At 31.9% G+C, this 20,971-nt stretch overlaps 1 protein-coding gene and 1 long non-coding RNA gene across 3 annotated transcripts; one reads left to right on the top strand and one right to left on the bottom strand.

Moving 5' to 3' along the window:
- Positions 1-14,189: 14,189 nt before the first annotated feature.
- On the top strand, positions 14,190-17,828 carry LOC120083520 (short-chain dehydrogenase TIC 32 A, chloroplastic-like). Of its 2 annotated transcripts, XM_039039296.2 has the most exons (8): positions 14,199-14,509; positions 15,435-15,666; positions 15,755-15,834; positions 16,199-16,352; positions 16,977-17,055; positions 17,140-17,227; positions 17,354-17,400; positions 17,495-17,828. In XM_039039296.2, exons 1-8 carry the CDS (start codon positions 14,386-14,388, stop codon positions 17,672-17,674), a joined length of 984 nt encoding a protein of 327 aa, XP_038895224.1. In that variant the 5' UTR covers positions 14,199-14,385; the 3' UTR covers positions 17,675-17,828. The 2 variants fall into 2 exon arrangements, with proteins under 2 accessions (XP_038895223.1, XP_038895224.1); XM_039039295.2 differs by having other exon boundaries at positions 14,190-14,509; positions 16,977-17,227.
- LOC120083521 (uncharacterized) lies at positions 16,027-17,583 on the bottom strand. The gene is made up of 2 exons (XR_005483442.2): positions 16,958-17,583; positions 16,027-16,389 (listed from the first exon to the last, which is right to left on the bottom strand). It is a non-coding gene; the product is annotated as an uncharacterized LOC120083521 (long non-coding RNA).
- Positions 17,829-20,971: the final 3,143 nt, after the last annotated feature.

Genomic DNA, 20,971 nt, shown 5'->3' with positions numbered 1-20,971 from the left:
TAAATTTATATATTTTAAGTTAATAAAAAATATATATTAAAAAAAGAAAAAAAATAAATAACCCAACAACCCAACCCAATCCAATCCAATTAAAGGTTGAGTTGGTTTAGAGACCCAATTCAAATAATTTAGATAACCAACCCGACTAACTTGAATTTTCAAATTCGTCCAAAAAAAATTTCTCCACCCCAACCGATATACCGTAGCTAATACTTTGATTACCGGAACTTTTTGGTTGAATATAGTATGGCAAGATTTGACAAGAAGTCAAGCTAGGGTTGGCAACAGGGCCGGGGCGGGGGAGTGTCCCCTGTCCCCGACCCCGTGGGGGAAATTCTCCCCATCCTCCCCGGTGGGGAGGGGGGCAGGGATTCGTCGTTGGGAAAACGGGGTCCTCGCGGGGCCCATTCCTCGTTTCCAGCGGGGATTCCTCTACTAATTCTCCGTGGGGAATCCCATATTAGATCCCCCGGAGATTCTCCATTTTTTTTAATTGAAGTGATTTTATTTGAAATTTGATTAATCCACAAAAAATAAACAAAATTTAATAACTAATATATTCAATAAACACAAGTTAGAAGCTCATAAATCCATTAAATAATATTACAACTTAAAATTAAATAAAGTTTGAATAAGGAAGTTAATTAAAGACAAATGTCTTATACAATTAAATAAAGTTTGCTCGTCTTTCTCTCTCCACCGGTGACTTCCATTCAAATCTTTCTCCTTTCTTGGCATCATCCCATCTTTAGTTGTGAGTATTATTCGTTCCTACATTTAAAATGTAATTAACAAATAATGTCACAAAAAAAAAAGCTAGACCACAAAAAATAAAAAGTGTCATAAGAAAATATTTATTAATATATTAAATGCTAAAAAGAGCTAAAACAAAATAAACAAAATTGTCAAAACGAGCACACATTAAAGCCTCTATCGTCTTTGGATGAAATTTGTTACGATGTGGGCTTACAATCCTACCACAGATACTAAAAGATGCAACACTAGATAATGGAATGGATAATATGTCTTTTGCAATTTCTTGTAAAATGGAATACTTGACACCATTCAATTTCCACCAACTCAAAATGTCAAAATCAGATGATCGAAGTAAGACAGGTTCATCCAAATATGCATCAAACTAGACAGGTTCATCCAAATATGCATCAAACTGTTGCTTCTGATTCATATTATTAGAATTTGATACAAATAAATCATAATCATTAAAATCATCAAATTCTATATTCTGTGATGTTCCATCTAAATTTTTAGAGCGATATTCATCACCTTCACCTTCATGCTTCAACTGATATTCCGTTTCCAAATTTGAACAATTTTTTTTAATCCTTTCCACCTCAAGAAAAAAACTATCTCCATAAATTCTAGGGAAGTAAAACTCAATCATTTCAATTTGTAACATGGATCTAAAACTGCAGCTATGACCATTACCCCATGAATTTTCTTCCAATACTTATCAAACTTTGAAATCATATTTGAAGTCATGTCTTTTATCTCTTGAATGCCAGAATTCGTCCATTCAGAAATAGCCAATTTCAATATACAAATATTTTTTGAAAAAAAGATTAATAATAGGATATTTGGATCCAGAAAATATTTCAGTCACGTGATGAAATATTTTCAATTTCTCACATATCTCTTTTGCTAATACCCAATCTTGATCTAAAGGCAAACACTTATACTTTGGTTCTCGTTGTTTTAGTCGATAAAAAACAGTCATGTACTTTAATGCAGTGGGTAACATAAAATATGTAATTCCACCTTGTACAACAATCAAGACTCAACATCTAACTATCATAAACATTCAACTGACTTCCTCAAATTTCTCCTTCTTTTTTTGTGTATGCATCCAAAAAACACACTACTACGTACTCTTTTGATCTCATCTTCTATTACTGTCAACCCATCTTTCACAATTAAGTTCAGAATATGAGCACAACACCACATATGAAATAAATTCTCATCCAATATTAAGTTTCCACACAAACTATCAACAAGCATATTAACCATGGAGTCATTTGTACTACAATTATCTATAGTTAGAGATGACAATTTTCGATCAATGTTCCAGTCTAATAGACATTCCATTATTTCTTCATGAAGCATCTCAGAAGTGTGTGGAGAAGGGACATATATAAACCTGATTATTTTGTTTTGTAAAACCCAACTATCATCAATAAAATGTGTAGTGACAACCATATAACCTTTTGTTTGGTGGTTGGAAGTCCACACGTCCGTTGTAAAGGAAATTTTTCCTTTGATCTCATTCAGCAATATCATGTTTTTTAACTTTTCAGTCTCATCAATTTTCAAAATCTTCTTTTTTTATCATGTTTCTTGACACCATCTTAAATAATGGTCGGATGACATTACAAAATTCCAATCTTCATGCTCAACTATTGAGAGAGGATATTCATGTTTTATTATCATCCTAGCTAATGCTTTTTTTGCGGCTTCCTGATCGAAATTATATAAACTCAATGTATTGTTCTTCTCTCTGTTGGGATTCAGTAGGGATTGTCGTATGTTCTTTTGTCCTTTATATGGGCACATCCTAATATGGTCATGCAAATGTTTGGTTCTATTTTTACTTTCACCCTCTAATTTTCGTTTGCAATAATTACAAACTGCCTTGTCCACTCCATCTATTTTTTGTTTCTTAAAATGGTTCCAAACAACCGATGTCATTCTCCTCTTTAAGATCTATTCTCAATATCCTCACCAAGAATAACACAATTATCAACATTCAAATTATAGGAACATGGAGTTAAATTTGGGGTTGAATCTGGGATTGGACTTGGAATTGGACTTAGAGAATCTTTATTTGAATAAGGTGATGAAGACATTATTTTCGACCTACCAAAGATTTAATTTAAAAACCCCTCATTAGACTTGGACTTAATTTTCAAAGCATACAACCTACCAAAGATTTCAACCTATAAACATACACAAAGACTCCAAATATTTTCAAATGTATTCAACCACAAAATTAAAAACATTCAAACATACTTTTCAAACATATCCAAGCCTAAAATTCAAAGTATTCAAACATACACAAACACTAATTTATATAAAATTTTTACCGGCTTGAACGGCAACAGATCTCAGACGGCAGTGGCTTGAACGGACAGATTAAGACAGCAACACAAATCTCTATTTTTCAAATGAAAAACAAAACAACACAATCAAAATATATCCTTACACAATCATAATATTTTTCAAACTAATCTCATGTATTAGCATTACCTTTCCAGATATCCTCTCTTGGAAGTCGAATGGCAGGCTTGGCAGTGGCTCCAACTTGAACGGATGCATGAAAGGTCTTCACGAACTCAAACTTGAACTGAACGAACTTGGAATAACTTGAACTCGGAAGAACTCCAACTCGGAAGAACGAACTCGAAATCGAAGGGACTGAACGAACGCCTAAACGAAGGGACTGAACGCCTGAACGAATGCCTGAACGAAGTCGAACACTCGAACGGACGCCTGAAGCTAAACTTCACTCTTCACAAATGGACTGAACAAAGTCGAACCCTCGCTGAGACGCACGCTCGGCTCACTCAATACACTGAACGGCAAGTCGGCGAGGTAGGGCTTGTGTGTTTTCAAAATTTAGGGTTTTTTTTTTTTTTTTTTAAGTTTGGACTTGACTTTTGGGCTTAAATTTAGAATTTATATATTCAATATTGGGCTCACAACACTATAAGTCTATAGTATACGTTATAAACATACATATGAATAAGTTATTTTATATATTATAAATATATATTTATAAATATTAAAAATATAAATATATAAAATGGGAGTCGGGGATTAATAGGGGTCGGAGTCGGGGTGGGGATACCATCCTCGTCCCTGGATTGGGCCCCTCCGGTTTGACCCCATCCCCGATCAAACCGAGATTCCCTACAGGGACCCGACCCCGCAGGAAATTTTGTCAACCCTAAATCGAGCACTCATTTTTTTGTAATCTTGTGCCACGTGTTCCTGAGGGAAATAAAGTATGTTCATACAAATTCTTATTTGTTTTCATTTTCATTAATTAAACAAACACTATCAAAAAAAATTTATCCCATTTGAAAATATATATTAAAAAGGAAAAGAAAAATCTTAGTGTCTAGGTTTTGAATTTAGCCTCTATTTAGTCTTTAAGTTTCAAAATGTTACATTTTAGTTTGTAAGTTTTGAGTTTCGTTTCAATTTATGCCTATATTTCAAAATATTATAATTTTATTGTTGAGATTTGAGTTTTATTTTAATTTAATTTATAGGTTTTTAGATTTACACTTTTAATATCAATTTTTAACCAAATACTCAATTCAATCTTTGGCGTTAATGTTGATTAATAAATTTAAAATAATTATGAAGTAAAATTTTTAATTAATTTTAATAGTGATGAAAAAATATTGAAACTTAATTAACTATAATTTTCTTAATTATTTTAAATTAATCAATAGATATTAATATTAAAAACTAAAAATTAGTATTTAATGAAAAATGAGGTTAAAAGTTTAAAATTATCATGGACTAAATCGTAACAAAACTCAAACTTCAAAGCTAAAATTGTACCATTTTGAAACTTACTGACTAAATCGAAATAAAACTCAAAACTTAAGAACTATAAAAATAATATTTTAAAATTTAGGAATCAAATAGGAACTAGACAAAATCTTAAATTTAAGTATCAAAGTGCTTCATTTTTTCCATCAAAATTTGCTGATTAAGGTAAAATAATATTAGAAGTCATTTTGAACTATTAAGATTAATTTATTTTGGTATAAATATTATTAAGATTGAGTTAATTTGTTGGATGGCATTGAAGGCATTGGATGTTCATTATGAATGATAAAGCTTATAATAATGTATTAATATATATTAGCTAGTTTGGGAGATGGGGACCACATATGACTTGGGTTTCCAAATGGAAGTTCATTATTGGTCGGTGGCAGGTGACACTACATCATCAATGTGTTTATTTATTTATTTATCTATTTATTTACGTGATTAATCGCTCTTTTATGTCGGTGGCAGGTGACAATACATCGTCAAAAAGGTCGGTGGTGGGCTGATCTTCTTGGTCTTATTTAGTGTGTGTTTGGATATATATTTTTTTTGAACTTCACGTTGTTCTCTATTTTGCTGTAGCCCTAATTTGTGGAATTTTGGGTTCTTTTCTCTGCTTTCTCTCTGGTGATTTGCGAGTGTGCGTTTATGAATTGGTTTTGTTCTGGTCTTATCCTATTGGCTTTGTTTTGGTTTTATTGCCTTGTCTTTGTTTGTGTTTTGTCGCTTTGATGCTTGATCCCGAGCTGTGGGATCCCTTGTATAATAATATCACCTATTCTAAAAAAATATATATATGGTTTTTTTTCCTTAAAAAAATGTAATAAATTCAAATTAAAAGTTGGCTTTATCTATTACAAATGCAAAATTTGATTAGAAATTCATACAAACGGAAAAGCCGTTATTTATACGTCTCTTAGTTTACTTTTGAATTCCTTTATATACTATATAATTGGAAAAAAAAAAACCCCTTGAAGCCTCTTGTTAATTTAAAATAAATCTAGGTTTGTTCTGAATTTGAGGAACACAATGGTGCATAACGAGAAATGGAGAAAATATAATATAATAATAATATATAATAAAATAAATAAATATTTAAAAAGTATAATATAATATATAAATATATAATAAAATAAATAACTAACAAAAAGTAAACAAAATAACAAAGAATGGATTTCTCCACTTTCTCCAATCTTCTTGAATTGATTACCAATGTGTCTTTCAAAACCCATTAAATGTCTCTATTTATAGGCAATTTGGTAAGTAAGAAGTAAATTACATGGACACTAATAGTGTATAGGGACACATGGCTAATGGACACTAATAATAGACATCTACAGTACACCTAATTTAGCATATTTATAATACTCTCCTTTAGATGCCCATTATATATATGAAATTTGTTTCATTAAAACCTTTCTAAGAAAAAGCCTACTGGAAAAAAATCTTAGTGAAGGAAAAAGAGTATATATTTCATATAATCTGATACTCTTAAAAAATATATTTACTCCACCTCATGGAAACATCACTTGAGATCTCTAAGTCACCACATTCCAATATTGTGCACCAAATTTTCAAAGGTTGCTGTAGGTAATGCCTTTGTTGAAGGAAATCGAACACGAGGATTTCCATGAGCAGCGGAAGATCATTCCAAATTACAATCGTATATAAAATTTACAATTACAATCTCAAACAAAACAATTGGTTGTGAAAAATACATAAATTATAGCATGTTCTACAAAAGATCAATGACAAGAGTAACACACTTTTGTAGACTCATCATAAGCTCCTTGATCACGAACACTCGATCACAGCAACATAGCAATACTCGAACGCTTGTCCAACACGACCTCTACACTACACGAACACTACGAGCTTGAACTCATCGATCACCTAGGTCATGAACTCCCCGAACACAATGAATGGCCTCCATAGAACCTCAATAGTGTCAAGTTGAGTATGACACCACCAAAAAGGCTACCTTGGTATTCTTGGTGTGAGAATCCAGAGGGCGGGCTCTGAGTGGACTTGGTTTGAGGTAGAACAATGGAGGAAACCACAATCATGTAAACAATTGAGAAAGTGGGAGATGGAAGAACCTATCGTATAGGTCGATGTCCAATTATTTAGAAAAAACTAAGCGATCGTCTAGCAAAAGTTATGCGATCGTTTAGCTCATCGTTTAGTTGAGTGTCTATCGCCTAAGAATACTCCACGATCATTTAGCTACCTCCAAGCTGTTGCTTAGTAAATCCAATTTACTTGACAACTTCCCATGAGAATTTTTCCGAGATTGGAAATCTCAAAAACAACAATTTTCAACATTACTAAAATTAAGAAAACATTTTTCTTTTTAACTCACGGTTACCATAAAACCACCAATAACCTCCCACTCAGTTGGTTATTAGAGAAAAAGAGACAATTATCCAATAATTAATATTATTATAAATATAAATGATAACCAACTTATCATACCATATTTATTACCTATAGTTTTAATATTTCATCTCATGAAACATATAAACCATAACTCTTTTTCTATTCCATGACACTTAATGTAAATCTCATTTACATTAACCTCCACTTGATGTATCTCATATACTATACCGATCATATCATATATAATCGAATTACCTCTTGTTAATTTGAACACTTCAAATTAACACCAAGAACTGATCCTCAACTGAATCCATTGAGCTACCAAGGGGACCTTATGGACCTCTAGCTCAAAGCTCCAACGATACGTGAATAACTGACTAAACTCTTTAGTCACGGGATCCACCATCCGTTAACTGCCAGACACTTCACTAAAGACCGACAACTGAACTCTTCTTACTACAGATATATTGTATATCCATCTTAACCAATCAACAGTGCGACAACCCTTCATAAATCGCTCGTAAGTACAACTCGACCAATAACCGTTATGCCCTTGTAGTTACATCTGACTCCTTAAGTACCACTGAATCCTATAATGAACATAAGTCATAGTCCTACTATGACTGATTCCTCTCTTCCAAAGAGAAGCTGTGGCCAATATGTTCAAGCCCCAGAATCAGCCCTTAAGGGATCAATCTCTTACTTACCCTGCTTCAGGGAATGACTGAATTTCATCTTGTGTATTGAGTTCCTAGATTCTAAATCAGACACGTCTCCAAAAAGGTAGGCATATTGAGTTGGCAATCTGGCCACTCTCACCCATACTAATCAAAGGATCGCCCTCAAAGGCAGGAGTTCCCAAAACACTCAGAATTGAGGTCGTATCACATATGGTCATTTAGGTGAGATGTAAGTTTCTAGTATCAACGGCTTTATATACAGAGTTTAGTCATCTCGTGGTCCGATCTTATATAAACTCTTTGTATAGGACACCTCCGCTCATATGTCTCCACATGAATGATTCTACAAAGTGGGCTGTATCTATAGTGTCACCAGGATTAGGTATCCCACCTTAATCCTTATACTACAGACCTATCTAGGTTATCACTTAAGGCATGATCCACTTGTATATCACATATACTTGCTTAAGTTTACATAAGATAACCATGGAGCTTTGTTTATTGGATATGAGTAAATTCCAGAATGAAATAACAATTATTTTATTCATAAAACAATGTGTATCATTACAAACAACATGACTCTGAAAGAATTAGGATATTAATCACAACAATTGTAAATAAGTCTATCAGGTTATCATTTGAACAAATTTGTTGTACAGTGATGTTGCCATTTTCTTCAAGATCATAAGTGTAGAAAAAGTTTAGGGGAAATTTGTTATGTTCTATCTCCTTTAATATATCTTCCTTGATTTGGGATACGCATGTTGTGTTATCTTCGTATAATATCATTGAGAGACTTTAACTAGAAGACAAACCACATGTTCTACGAATGTACTGAGTCATTTATCTTAGCCATACACATTCTCGACTAGCCTCGTGAATTGCAAGAATTTTAGCATGATTTGAGGAAGTGACTGTTATGGTTTGTTTCGCTGATCCCCATGATATAACAATTCCTCCATATGTGAATAGATAACCTAATTGAGATCTAGCTTTCTGTGGACCAAATAAATATCCATAATCTGCATAGCCAACTAGATCAAAATGTGATCTATTTGAATAAAACAAACTCTTGTCGATCGTTCCTTGGAGATAATGGAGTATATGCTTAATTTTGTTCCAATGTCTTTTTATTGGAGAAGAATTGTATCTTGCTAATAAATTTATTGAAAATGCAATATCAAATCTTGTATTATTAACAAGATACATAAGTGCACCAATTGCACTAAGATATGACACTTTAGGGCCAAGAAGTTCTTTATTATCATTTTGAGGTCGATATATATCTTTCTTAACATTTAGTGAACAAACTTCCATTGGAATGTTCAATGGATATGATTTGTTCATATAAAATCTTTTCAAAATGTTTCCTACATAAGTTAACTGATGAATAAATATCACATCTGCTAAATGCTTAATTTGCAAACCAAGGCAAAATTTTGTTTTTTCGAGATCTTTCATCTCAAATTCTTTCTTAAGATATTCTATTACCTTTGAAAGCTTTTTAGAAGTTCTAATTATATTTAAATCATTAATATATACAATTATAATAGTAAATCCTGGCTGTGATTTATTTATAAACTCACACAGACATATTGGATTATTTTGATATCTTTCTTTCAACAAATATCCACTTAGGCGATTATACCACATTCCTCCTCATTGTTTCAATCCATATAATGAGCTATGTAACTTTATTGAATACAATTCTCAAAAATTTGATTTATATATTTCAGGTACCTTAAATCTTTATGAGATTCTCATATAGATATCATTACAAAGAGATCCATATAAATATGGTGTGACTACATCCATAAGATGCATATCCAGACTTTCATATATAGTCAGACCAATTAAATATCTTAGTGTAATTGCATCCACCATCGGAGTATACGTCTCCTCATAATCAATATCAAGTATTTGTGGAAAACCTTGTGCAACTAGTCCTGCTTTATATCTCGTGACCTCATTATTTTCATTTTTTTCTCACAAATATTCATTTGTATCCCACAGGTTTGACACCTTCTAGTGTTCAGACTACTGGTCCAAAAATCTGACGTTTTGAAAGTGAGTTTAATTCTGCCTCGATTGCTTATTTCCACTGAAGCCAATCTTTTCTATGTCGATATTCTTCAACAGATTTTGGTTCAAAATCCTCATTTTCAGATATAATATCAAGAGCAACATTATATGTAAAAAATGTTGTCAATAACTACATGAGTTCAGTTTCATCTTTTTCCTATGATGTCATAGTTTATTGTTACATATATTTCAATTACTTATATATTAGTATAATATAATCCAGAAGATAAAGTAGACAACTCTTCCCGTATACGTTTTCATATGAGACAATAGATATGATATAAAGATACTTTATATTATTCTATATTATTCTTTCTATCAGTCTCAATCTAATAACTATTGCAACATATATCTTTAAAACTAAATAGATTTCTCTTTGATTGACTAAAGAACAATGCGTTGTCAATTGTAAATTGTTCCTCTAAGCAAAATAATATTTGTTTTTTCAAACCCTTCAACTAGGTTTGCAAAACCTGATATTGTATTGACTTTTGCTTCCAACATCGTCAGTTTGGAAAAATAGTGTAAGTATTGTATGTGCAGTTGTACTATCTGCCAGACATAGATATTTTTTACTCATTTTTTAGTCACCTAACATATGAAAATGATCCAAGTTTTTTCATTAAAAGAAAATAATTACAATAAGAAAAATAATACTTAGAATACACAAAAGTCAACATTTACTAAGAGGAGAAAAAAACATGGAGATGAATAATAACAAAAAAAAACAACATTAAGTCTAAATATTTTCAAAGTCAAAAGAAACAATTGATGTTCCATCAACTATGTCAATTTTTTCTTCAGGAGATTCAAAGAAGTCTATCACATCTAAATTAGTCATTTGGGATGAGTCAAATATGTCATTATCTCGATATGCAAAATTTTCTTCCACATTTTTCTCTTTTTCCTTCAGGGATGCTTGATAGAGATCAACTAAGTGTTTTGACGTATGATGACCAATGGCCAGTCATTCAGCATCAGAATCATTTATTTTCAACATTTTTTAGACTCTTATTTTGTGGAGCTTTTCCTTTGTGATCATCATTTTGTATGGTTCTTTTGAAATTTGAATGATTAGAATGACCACCACAAAAATAATAATTATTTCTTCCTCTACCACGGTCACAACCTCAACCACGACCTCAATTATGATTATTATTAAAATTCATAGCATTCACTTCAAGAAATGATGTCATTTCGGTTAGTCAAGATTCATGATTTTTCATCAATAACTCGTTATTTTGTTCGGCCACAAGAAGACATGAAATTAGTTCTGAAGATTGTTTAAAACTTTTCTCCCGATATTACTACTGTAGGAGCATAATCAAGACATGAAATGTAGAAAATGTCTTCTCTAACGTATCAACATCAATAATTTGCTCTCCACATAACAACAATTTCGAACTGATTTTAAATAAATAATATGGAGTTATAATTACTTATTGATCTGGAATCTTGTAGCCTCAAGTGCATCCACTCATAACGAGCTTTAGGAAGAATAACTGTTTTTTTTTATGATCATACGTCTCTTTCAAATTTTTCCATAAGATACGGGGATATTCTATTACAAGATACTCCATTTTCAATCATTCGTGGAAATGATGATGAAGGAAAATCATAAATATTGCTTTGTCTTGACTGAATGCCGTATTTCTTTCTTTAATAGTCTCTCCAAGATTCATAGCATCCATGTGGATTTCGATATTAAGTATCCATGACAAATAATTATTGCCGTTAATATCAAGGGCGACAAATTCTAATTTTGTGAGATTTATCATGATAGCATTATCATAAAATATTGTATTTATATTAGAAATTTAATAGATATTAAATATGCAAAATAACGTTACATTTATTAATTATAACGAAGAGGAAAAAATCGACATACCTTTAGGACCTACATGTTGTGAATTCAAGGAGCACGACATAAAGCGAGAACACGAATATGAAAAATATAATATAATAATAATATATGATAAAATAAATAAATAAATATAATATATAAATATATAAAATAAATAAATAAAAATAATAAAAAGTAAATAAAATAACAAAGAATGAATTTTTTCACTTTCTCTAGTCTTTTTGGATTGATCATCAACATGCATGTCTTTCAAAACTCTCCAAATGTCACTATTTATAGTCAATTTAGCGAGTAGTAGATGAATTACATGGATACTAATAGTATGTAATCTTGAGACACATGAATAATACATGACCAATGAACACTAATAATGGACATCTACATTACACCTACGTATTTATATTGAAGTTGATATTTTGTTTAGAGGAATCTTTTGGCAATAAATTTATATAAGTGTTTGAATTTTTAATGAAAAATTATCTTAACCCTTGAATTGATTATTTAATATGAATTAAATCTAAGTTAAGTTCAAACCACTTCCTTTTTCAAATAAACATAACGTTTTTAAAGTTAATGAATGCAAATGATGAAAATAATTAGTTTCACCTTCCACATGTTAACCCTAATTTAAAGAAAAACTATATCAAGTTATAAAACAGAAGTGATTGATTGGGGAGTTAAAGATGCACATATATATGTGTGTGTGTCTAGTACGTACCAAAGAAGGTTGTACAAAATGCATATATACATAATAATGTAGAAAGAATATGTATATATTATATATGCATGCCTAGCAAAAAGTAGGCCATACAAGCTTTCTAATCAATCCTTTTTGTTTTACACTTTTTGGGACATGCCATGAATATATGCTTTGAAATTACCTATCCATGTCAATATTACAAGGGCAACTTCATATGTCAAATTAATTACAACACAATTTTGCTTCAACCAATTTGAATCATATGTCAACAAAATGGGTCCCTCTCGTCCCAAAACGACACTATACTCTATAATAGAGTTGTCAAGAAAAAAAAAACGGTATAATAAGCTTAAAAATAGTTTGAAAAGTTTGATTATTAATCACTTATCTTCTATGTTGCATTTTATGCCAACATAAAATGAGTGGATACTACATAACGTTAGAGATTTTCAACTCATCAATTGTGTCTTATATTTGGTCTACAAGCAGTCACATTCCATCTTTCTTTCTTGCCAGCCTCAAGCCAAATTATTTATTCAAAAGGTATCATCGGATTGGAAAGAATTACCAGTGGTAGAAAAAAACTTTAAAAGGTATCATTATTGTGCATGTTTCATTAGTATAGAAAGTCTAATAGAGATGTTACGTAAAAGAATAGAGGACATGTTCAAGAACAAACAAGTCCTAAATTCTCCAACGACTTGTGCTAAGGAGAACTTTGGGTTATTAATACAAGATATAGGGTGGGAGAAGGAAAATGGTAAAATAGTAAGTGGAATTTTGTCAAAATCAAGGCCTCAACTTTAAGTCACCAAGGCTCCATAACATAAAATCTCATCACTTTTTTTAAAGGGCAAAGATTGAAACTTTGGGACAAAGGCTGCATGCAATTGCTGCCTAAAGTAATTCCTGTCCCTAACGGGACACAATATCATTTTTTTTTTGGTATATGTAAGAAATTAATGTTTTTTACACCAATAATATTTTTATTTAATTTTTTTTCTTTTTTGGGTCGTTCCAATTATGATTTTTATTTCTGTGTGCATATATCACACGTGTTAGCAAACCCATCTTCACTTCTTTTTTTTTTTTTTTTTTTTGTTTTTTTAAAATATATATATATATATACACACACACAACACTCAAAAAAAAAAAAAAAATATATATATATATATAAGGAATTTCAACAGAGAAAACAACATTAATTATATCAGAAATGGGTTCATAAATGAATGCTCCCTACTTTCAGCTTTATAAGCCATGGAAAGGACGCATATTGATACATTGTTAAATCTTATAAACTATATGAATGCAAAAATTAATATTGAATCAAAGAGAGAGTAGAGGAAGATAGAGAGAATAACGATATAGAGGCTAGTCATTAAATTAGGGTTTTTGCCACAATACAATACTATTAAAAACATCCTCAAATACTGTCAAGATTAAAGAGGTCTAATGAGCTTCTATATATATGAAATGTTTGTCAATCACTCAAAATAACATTTGAAATTCATTTTAAACATTTTTTTTATTAAAATAGTTTAAAAGAAAATGATTTTGTTGAAAAACATTTTTTCTCTAATCAATACAAACAGACCCATAGAAAATGAACCCAAATTAAATCGTATAGCATAATATAAAACACTGTAATACTAAATACTCTAACATTGAAGCTTGTGGCCCTCAAAAACAAACTTAAAATGTGTAAACAGCATACATTTAATTGAGAAAGAAGAGACAAAAAGACTGTTTTTGTTTTTTCATTTAAGTGAGACATTATTATGTCCTATACATGAAGATAAAGATCCTTTCTTTTTCCTGTAATTTGAAATCTAACCCATGTTTTGTTTCAACTTTGAAAGTAATTTATATATTAAAGATGGAAATTTGAAGTCTTGAGATAAAAAGGGGAACATCCCGAAAGTTGGATAGGATAATTATTATGAGCAGGGGAGAGCAGGGGAAATGGGATGGTCTTGGAAGTAGGAGATCATAAAACTTTAGGTTTTTTTTTTCTTTTTCTTTTTTGGGTAGTATAGTATATAAATATTTAGGTTTGATGTGGTTTATGTTTTGTGGATGGTGTTATATTGAGAGAAATGAAGGAGACTCTAAGGTATTTAGTTGGAATAGCAGGGCCAAGTGGGTATGGCTCTAAAGCTAGTGCAGAGAAAGTTACCGAAAGTTTTCAGTTTTCTTCTCCTTTCACTGCCATTATCACTGGTTAGTATTTCAATAAACCTTGTACAATTACAGCTACTCTATTCATTTTTTTCCCTAAGGCAGATAACATATTTGATTGTGGTTTTTTGTACTATCTTGTTCTGAGTTCACTTTATTCTGCATGTTGCATCTAATTTTTGGATGGTGCTAAGTTTAAAGTTCTGATGCAAAGTTGAGAGCATCTTTTTTTTTAAGGGAGAAAGAAAAAAAAAAATAATAAAAGAGCTGGACCAAACCATTCTATGATTTAGTTTGTGGTTAAAGTTTAGAAACTAAAATGAACCAAGTTCACATGTGTATATGAGAGAATCAAACTAGAGTTTAGTTACTCTTACTTCATTTTCATAACTTTTCTTACCATATACATATGTGAGAAGGAAACCAAAACTAAGTTATGCTTCGTTTTCATTTTGGTTTAGTTACTCTTCCCTTTCGTTTTTCTAATTTGTTTCGTGTGAGCGTTTGAAACTAAATAGATTTAACCAAATTGAAGAGGGTCATTTTTGGTTTTCTTGGCAATATTTTCATAATTGAATAACCCATACACTTGAGTGCATAGAAAGTTTAGCCCTTTGATAATCATTTACTTTAAAAATTGAGCTCATAAATATACTTAGATACATCTATTAATTTATTCCTTTTCCTATCTACTCTTTAAAAATGTTTTGAGAAGTAATTAAAAACTAGTTTTTGTCATATACAAAGAAATAAGGTGAGAAATCTCTAAGCATCATCAATCAAACCTCACTCATTAGGGTCTTGAGCATGTTAACAACATCAATCGAACCATATAATGTAACCCAATGAATAATAATATTAAAAGATGAGTCCTAAAACAAGACACAATAATCCACAAGAAGGATGAAAAAACAACAAAATCAAACAAGGAAAATTTATATGTTTTTTTTTGGGTGGGTGCAAAAAGGGGCAACATCGGGAATTGGAGAAGAAACAGCAAGAGTATTGGCAAAAAGAGGAGTGAGAATAGTAATGGCAGCAAGGGACATGAAGAAGGCAGCAAAAGTGAAAGAGAGGATCAAAAGAGAAAGTCCAGAGGCAGAAATTTTAGTTTCAGAAATAGACCTCAGCTCTCTTGCCTCTGTTAGGAGGTTCTGTGTGGAGTTTGCAGCTTTAGGGCTACCACTCAACATTCTCATGTGAGTTTGCCTTTACTTTTCCCAACCAAAATCCCATTTTCCCTCTCTAACTTCATCCCTTTTTTGGACATACAATTGCCTTTTGCAGAAACAATGGTGGGGTTTTCTCTCCAAATTTGGAGTATTCTGAAGACAAATTTGAATTGACATTTGCTACTAATTATTTGGGTAATTGTTTTTCCTCTCTCTCTTTCTTTCTTCTCATTCCTAAACTCAAACAGAGAAGAATAGTTTGATTGTAATCTATGAACAAATCGAAAAGATTAAAATAGATGACTATATGATAAAAGGGAAAATACCTGTGAAGCGCCTCCATGTAAATTATATCAACTCTGGAAACTCCTTTTACAATTTACAAAGTTAGAGAAACTTGAATTTACTCAATAATGGCTAAAAAAGAGTGAAGTTTTGTCAAATTTAACATAAAAAAGGATACAAAATAATGCGTTTCAAACTGTTGTTTTGTCTATACAATTTGTTCAAACAAGATAATTTGCAGTGTTTCAATCTGTGTGTATCTTTGTTCCTGCAGGACATTACCTTCTGACAGAACTGCTTTTAGACAAATTGATAGAAACATCAAAGAGAACAGGCATCCAAGGAAGAATTATAAACGTCTCTTCTGTTGTCCACTACTGGGTGAAGAGGGAAGATCTCTGCTTCATTCACTTGCTCAACCCAAACAAGTTAAAAAAACTTGCACCCTTCTAGACTATTTTCTTTCTGTCAAATTACAAGTTCTGTCCTTGAATTTCCATGCTTGTGCCTACTTATTACTTGAACTTTCACAAGCGTCTAATGGGTTCTTGAACTTTCAATTTTGTGTCCAACAAGTCCTTGAACTTTAGAAAGTGTCTAATAGGTCCTTGAACCTCAAAAAGTGTCAAATAGATTTTTAAACTTTCAATTTCATGTCCAGTAGATTTGTGAAATATCAATTTTGTGTGTATAAGAGATCAATGACCTATTCCATATTTTTAAAACTTAACTAGTCTAGACATAAAATTAAAATTTATAACTAATAGATGGATAATTTTAATTTTTCAAATAAGTCAAAGACATGTTAGATACAAAATTCCAAGTTCAAGAACCTATTGGTCATTTTTAAAGTACAAGGACCTATTAAACATAAAATTAAAAGTTTCGGAACCAAATAGACACAAAAAGTTTTGTGACTAAACTTGTAATTTAACTTATTTTAGTTCTCAGTACTTCTTTCCTAAAAACACAAAAAGTTCTAAAGATGGTTTCTGGTCAATGATCATCCATGGTTAGAGAATCAAACTAATACCTGTTCGGGAATTCTGCAGATACAATGGCACGCGTGCTTATGCTCAGTCAAAACTGGCTTGCATTTTACATGCCAAGGAGGTGGCTAGAAAGTTGAAGGTTATCTTCCTTCTTCACCTTCTACATTTCCTACATAGAATTAACAAAACAGCCCACATTCTGAGATTCCAGCCATTTTTACAGGAACAAGATGCCAATGTGACAATTAATGCAGTGCATCCAGGAATTGTAAAGACTGCAATTATCAGAGCACATCGAGGATTTATCACAGGCATGAACTATTGACTCTTTTTAATTCCTGATATACTGTGATCTTAAACTAATTCTACTTCAGCCTAAAGGAAAATACACAAGTGGGCATTGACTTATCATAACAATTTTCTAACATCTTTTGCAGATTCTCTGTTTTTCATGGCATCAAAATTACTAAAATCGATTCCTCAGGTACATTCATGAGTAAGAGCAGTTCAGGGGGTCTGGATTTGCCTAGGGGTTTTTCATTCATACAAACAGCTAGTAACAATTATTGTGTCTACAGGGTGCTGCTACAACATGCTATGTGGCTCTAAGCCCACAAACACAAAGAAAAACAGGAAAATATTTCGCAGATTGCAACAAAACTAAGTGTTCATCTCTAGCCAACGACGAGCTAACAGCACGAACGCTATGGATGCAAACTCGTGCCCTAATTCTCAGAGAACTTGGTGAACCAGCTTGAACTATTTAGATATGGTTTCTATTTCATCATCCAATAAATTTTTAACTAAGAAAATGAATGGTATATATAAATCTATGCACTTGTAAATGAACGGAGATCCTAGAGAGGTTCATCGAATAAGATCTCGTAATAAAAATAGGCCCATTTTCTTGAACTTTGTGTATAAAGGATAATTTATAAACCATGACGGAAACAATCTGAGATTAACAATGTGTTATCAGAAAACCTCTAATTGATGAGAAAACAACAAAATAATCTTTCGTGGATCAAATCACAACCAAGGAAATGGGGGAAATTCAAAAAAAAAAAAAAAAAAAAAAATCTTTAATTTCGAATTTCAGCACTTTCCAATTGGATACGAAATATTGCTGAAACGTAGCCATAGTAGCACCAGGCAGCTTTGCCGCTGAAGTGAAATGTTTCTCTCCACCGCCATTGATGGCCTCTTCGCCTTTTTCTTGAAGCTCCCCCTGTTATTGGCCTCTATTTTCTGTTCAGACTACAGAGCTTTAGGAAGAGAGAGTTTGGGCCTCATTGATTTTTAAGCCCACCAATTAATGGACCACCGAATTGGCCCAATCAAGAAATAACATTTCTTTTTGGTGTAATTGGCATGGATAAATAATTAATTGTATAGTATTTTAGGCTAATAATTAACTATATAGTAACATTTTAAAAAAATTAAAAATATAGCAAAATCTATCATTTATAGACTCTTAGTAGCGGTACGGTTTATAACTGATAGACTCTAAGAGTTGGATTCAAATTTTGTTATATTTGTAAATTCTTTTATAGTGTGTAATATATATAAATATTTTGGACCTAATTGTTATATTTACAACACTTTTTTTTTAATTCCTATTAAAAATATTTAAACAATTTTAAGGGTTTAAAATCAAATCATATTTTAGTCGGCAAATTTTCATATTTTTGTTTCATTTTGATCCTTAAACTTTCAAGATGTCTATTTTGATTCTTGAACTTTCAAATTTATTTAATTATAGTCCTTAAAATTTAAAATGCTATTTAGTCCCTCAACATAAAAGGTGAATAATTTTGGTCCTTATTTTTAACTTTTTTACAAAATAATGACATGATTTTGAGTATGTATACTACTATGTTAACATGAGTATTGCTTCAAGCTGCATACAAGACCAATATGACTATTTTTAAAACTTTAGAGGCTATATAATAGACATTTTGAAAGTATAGTAGAAATCATAAAAAATGAATAAAAGTATGAAAGTTCTCAGATCAAAATCAACATTTTAAGATAAAGTTTTCAAAGGATACTAATATAACCAATAATTGAGGGAATTGAGTAACAAAAAAGAAACTAAGAAACTTTTTTTTTTCTTTTTTTGAAATGGATATTCATAAAAAACCGACAGAATAACCCAACAACCTACCATCAATCTCTTACAAGGATGAGGGATAAAACAAAAGGAGGAAAAAACTCTCTCCAAAAAGAGGAAATCCCTGATGAAAAAGCCAAAACTACTAGATATATGGACAACTTTGTTTTCCTCTCTAAGGATTTTACAAAAGTGAGAAACATTTACAGAAGGAGCAAGAAAGAGAGCCTCATGGGAAAAAAAAAACCTTCTGATACATCAGAAGCTTCACAATTCAAAAACTTGAATACTTTGATCGAATCTAATTCTACCTCTACCGAGGGAAGCCCATCCCAAAAAACTAGAATGTGATTTAAGTCATCGACAATGGCTTTAGCTTCCAAGACTTTGATCGACCATGTAAACCCCTAACCCTATTTTACTAGTTAATTACGTTTAAGTTCCTCTAATTATGTGTTAATTATCATAATTATGTATATAAGTTCTTGTAAGTATGTGATTATAATGTTTATAGTAGTTGACAAATTATAGAAGTTATAATGAATGTGCATGTGAGGTAGAGATGGGAAAAACTTCTAAGTCTTGAAATGAGGTGCTCTCAGGTAGCAAAGAGCAACCAATACTTAGACAAATTTTGGGAAAGCTAAGAAAAGTGAGGAACGCTTGGGCGTTTGCGGGCATAAGAACCTAAGGGTGGAAAATTGGTTAAGTGTAATAGGAGGTGTGCATCAAAGGCTTTAGAGGTCAGTGAAGGCCTACGGCAGAAAGTATGCGGGCATTTGAGGTTGCCTAAGTGAACGCATGGTAGCCGAGAAATGTTGAGGCATGCTAGAGGTAAGGGATGCATTCATGAGTAGTAGGCCTAAGTACGACTGTCTAAGGGTAAAACCAGCATATGCGTTGAATAGTGATGCGTGAGTAAGAGGATGTGGCGCTAGTCGTGGTATGCGTTGGCCAAGGCAAAAGGCTAGTAGGAATGCAAGCCTGGGCGTTGGTAAAAGACTTAAGCATAAACAATTAATTAATAGGCTATGTGGCGTGCTTAGAGACTCTAAAGATGGGTTAAGTGTGCCAGCTGTCATTTTAAGAAACTTAATAACCATGCAGCTTTAGTATAAAAGGAAAGCTTGAATGGAGGTTCTTGGTTTTGGCGATCTATGTGAGTTAAGGGAGGAGAATTTCTGCCAACTTAAGCTTAGAGTTTGAAGGTGTTGAGACAAGGTTGCCATAGAGGAAGTTTCATGGATTTGAGCTATAAATTGAAGAATTTTTGCAAGTATTCGAGAATCTAAGGCCACACAGACAAGTTGTTAGAATTGGTGAATTCCAAGCTCGGAGGAAAGGAACCAGAAGCTAGAAATTATAAGGTAAGGTAGTTGAGATGTTTAGGAATAAGTTCTTGGAAGGAAATTTCATGAGATTGTATTTGAAATTTAAGTTATTCAGTTGAAAGTGAAATATGAAATTTTGATTGAATGAACAAGCAGGCAGCTACAACCCACACATAGGTAAGCAACTAACCAACATACGCTAAGTGTGGGCAATCGATCATCGCATAGGCAAAGCCAACACGCTTTGACACCTAAGAGTATCTTATGCGAGCTGCCACAGACACACTAGTTGGTTGCAAGGTAAAAGTTTGATTATGTGTGGTTATGTACTAAATACATTGTACTGAGGATGCGTCGAGTAGGAAAATAAATGAAACGATACGTTGAGCTAGATTTGAGGCTTATTATTCGTTACCTTGAATAATAAGTTAAGCTCAAGAGGAAGCTAAGGCATTAATCGAAGGCTCTTATTATTCTTACAGGGCAGACACATATATAGGGGAAACCTTTAAGGAAGTAACCTAAAGACAGTGAGTGACTAGTTTTCAAAATATTTGCTAAGTTTTTTACTTATGAATTTCCAATGCATAATCAGATTTATCTTGATCTTT

This window comes from Benincasa hispida, chromosome 8 (assembly GCF_027475165.1).
Source record: "Benincasa hispida cultivar pf3 chromosome 8, pf3_genome.v1.1, whole genome shotgun sequence".
Taxonomy (NCBI): Eukaryota; Viridiplantae; Streptophyta; class Magnoliopsida; order Cucurbitales; family Cucurbitaceae; genus Benincasa; species Benincasa hispida.
This window is presented reverse-complemented; position numbering and strand designations above follow the sequence as displayed.

Excerpts from the sequence above, each read along its gene's own strand:
- LOC120083520 (XM_039039295.2), top strand. The coding sequence starts at position 14,386 with ATGAAGGAGACTCTAAGGTATTTAGTTGGAATAGCAGGGCCAAGTGGG. Across the intron at positions 17,228-17,353 it reads ACATCGAGGATTTATCACAG|ATTCTCTGTTTTTCATGGCA; the intron begins GCATGAACTATT and ends CATCTTTTGCAG. Across the intron at positions 17,401-17,494 it reads TACTAAAATCGATTCCTCAG|GGTGCTGCTACAACATGCTA; the intron begins GTACATTCATGA and ends TTGTGTCTACAG.